At 44.8% G+C, this 2,397-nt stretch overlaps 1 protein-coding gene across 1 annotated transcript; it reads left to right on the top strand.

The window, feature by feature from the left end:
• Positions 1 to 1,571: 1,571 nt before the first annotated feature.
• Positions 1,572 to 2,142, top strand: LOC117098884 (cytochrome c oxidase assembly factor 3 homolog, mitochondrial-like). Its single transcript, XM_033237919.1, is given in 2 exon segments — positions 1,572 to 1,809; positions 1,812 to 2,142. Coding segments are annotated over 2 exon segments (318 nt in total). The 5' UTR covers positions 1,572 to 1,622; the 3' UTR covers positions 1,943 to 2,142.
• Positions 2,143 to 2,397: the final 255 nt, after the last annotated feature.

Genomic DNA, 2,397 nt, shown 5'->3' with positions numbered 1-2,397 from the left:
GTGGAAGATCTGACCACACAAGACGTATTTCCACACAGCAACAATCAGCTGGTACTGAAAAGCTCTCTTTAGATGGAGCATGCTGTTTGCACTTTGCAAAGTCCTCACTAATCCCTGTTTTTTGTTTTGTTTTTGTTTTTGACATAGAGTCTCACTCTGTCACCCAGGCTGGAGTGCAGTGGCATGATCTTGGCTCACTGCAACCTCCACCTCCTGGGTTCAAGCAATTCTCCTGCCTCAGCCTCCCAAGTAGCTGGGATTACAGGCACCCACTACCACACCCAGCTAATTTTCATATTTTTAGTAGAGACAGGTTTCACCATGTTGGTCAGGCTGGTATCAAACTCCTGACCTCGTGATCCACCCACCTCAGCCTCCCAAAGTGCTGGGATTACAGGGGTGAACCACTACACCTGGCCTAATCCCTGTTTTTCTCCAACAGTCTGCCTTACTCCTTTATACTATATGCCTGACCCCTTGTGGCCCCTTGGCCAGAAGTTCATGGGGAGTAGAGGCAATTACACAAGTTGATGCTAGTGTATACTGCACCCTGAAAATGTGATGAGGGAAGTGGCTGAGAATATAAGTGCAGTGGGGAGTGAATTACCTAAATCTTGGTAAGGTTAAACCTAGCTGATTGTCCTTTTACAATACTATATAACTAAATTTTCATTTCTGTGACAGCAATAAGAATTGCATCTTGTTTTTTGAGATAGAGTTTCACTCTTGTTGCCCAGACTGGAGTGCAATGGTGCAATCTAGGCTCACTGCAATCTCCACCTCCCAGGTTCCAGCAATTCTCCTGCCTCAGCCTCCTGAGTAGCTGGGATTACAGGCACCCACCACCACACCCGGCTAATTTTTGTATTTTTAGTAGAGACTGGATTTCACTACATTTGCCAGGCTGGTCTCGAACTCCTGACCTCAAGTGATCTGCCTGCCTCGGCCTCCCAACGTGCTAGGATTTCACGTGTGAGCCACCACACCCAGGGCCAAAAATTGCATTTTTTCTTAAAGATTGTCACCCTTAGTTTCTACTTTTGCTAGTTTGTAACTGATTTTTTTAGGCACATGCTTATGATTGTAACTGAACACAACTTGAATCACAAAGCAAAGAAAGACATTACAACTCCTAACAAAAACAACAGTACTCCTCAAAAATCTCACCCTTCACCAATATCAAAGGCATAGTAAATTCAGCAGGGAAGAGTCAAAGAGATCAGAGGCAACACTCTGTTGGTAACTGAAAATGAGATCAAAGATTACATCCAAACCCATAAGAGCCTAAAGTTTGACCGAAGTGCCTTTGTTTATTGAATGGAACCCTGTAGACAAACAAAGGAAGCAAAATGAGAAACACTACCCCTTCACTGGGGGTGCACAATAAGACAAAAGCATTCCCAAATGAATCTTCAGTGTGTGGGAGAGAAAGAATTTTGAGTGACCTAAGATTCAATGAGATAATAGCACCTTATATTTCTGTGAAATATTTGTCACCTTATATTTCTAGGAAATGATCAGTGTGTCATTAAAAAATGTAATACGGAGTCCACTGCAGTGGCCCAGGACTACTGTTCCCAGGGAGCCCCGCGCGGCGGCAACGCGAAGAGAGGAGCGGCGACATGGCGGCTTCGGGAGCTGGTGACCCTCTGGATGCTAAGCGTGGAGAGGCCCCGTTCTCTCAGCGTATCGACCCGACGCGGGAGAAGCTGACACCCGAGCAACTGTATTCCATGCGGCGGGCGCAGCTTGCCCAGTGGCAGAAGGTCCTACCGCAGCGGCGGACCCGGAACATCGTGACCGGCCTAGGCATGGGGCCCTGGTGTTAGCTATTTATGGTTACACCTTCTACTCGATTTCCCAGGAGCGTTTCCTAGATGAGCTAGAAGACGAGGCCAAAGCTGTCCGAGCCCGAGCTCTGGCAAGGGCATCAGGATCCTAAACTGGATGGGTATTGATCATGTCCAACCTGCTGGAGCCCCTTCACATGGTGGATGATGCCCCATGACCCTGTACACATTGAATCCTGCTCACAACATTGTTGGCCTTCTTACTAACCTTGGGCCATGATTGATCCCAAGAAACCAGGGACTTAAGCATTTGGCTACTGTCAAAAGAACAGAACTTTGCCCACTGCAAAAATAAAATAAAGTAAAATAAAATTTTAAAAAATGTAATACAATGAAAACGAAGTTTGAAGTTTCACACTCCTCATTTTCTTAAAACCATGCAAAGGCAAACAGAAATGTGATACTATGAGATTTCAAGGAAACCGCAGAGTCATAGTAATTTGATTCTAAAAACAGATGCTTGACAAGAAGTTATATTTAAATCAACCATCAATCTATCAAAACATAATTTCTTTTTTTTTTTTTTTTTTTTTGAGACGGAGTCTTG

Source organism: Trachypithecus francoisi, unplaced genomic scaffold, assembly GCF_009764315.1.
Source record: "Trachypithecus francoisi isolate TF-2019V2 unplaced genomic scaffold, Tfra_2.0 Lachesis_group16, whole genome shotgun sequence".
In the NCBI taxonomy this organism is placed as follows: Eukaryota; Metazoa; Chordata; class Mammalia; order Primates; family Cercopithecidae; genus Trachypithecus; species Trachypithecus francoisi.
The sequence above is the reverse complement of the archived record's forward strand: the minus strand, read 5'-3'. Positions and strand labels throughout refer to the sequence as shown.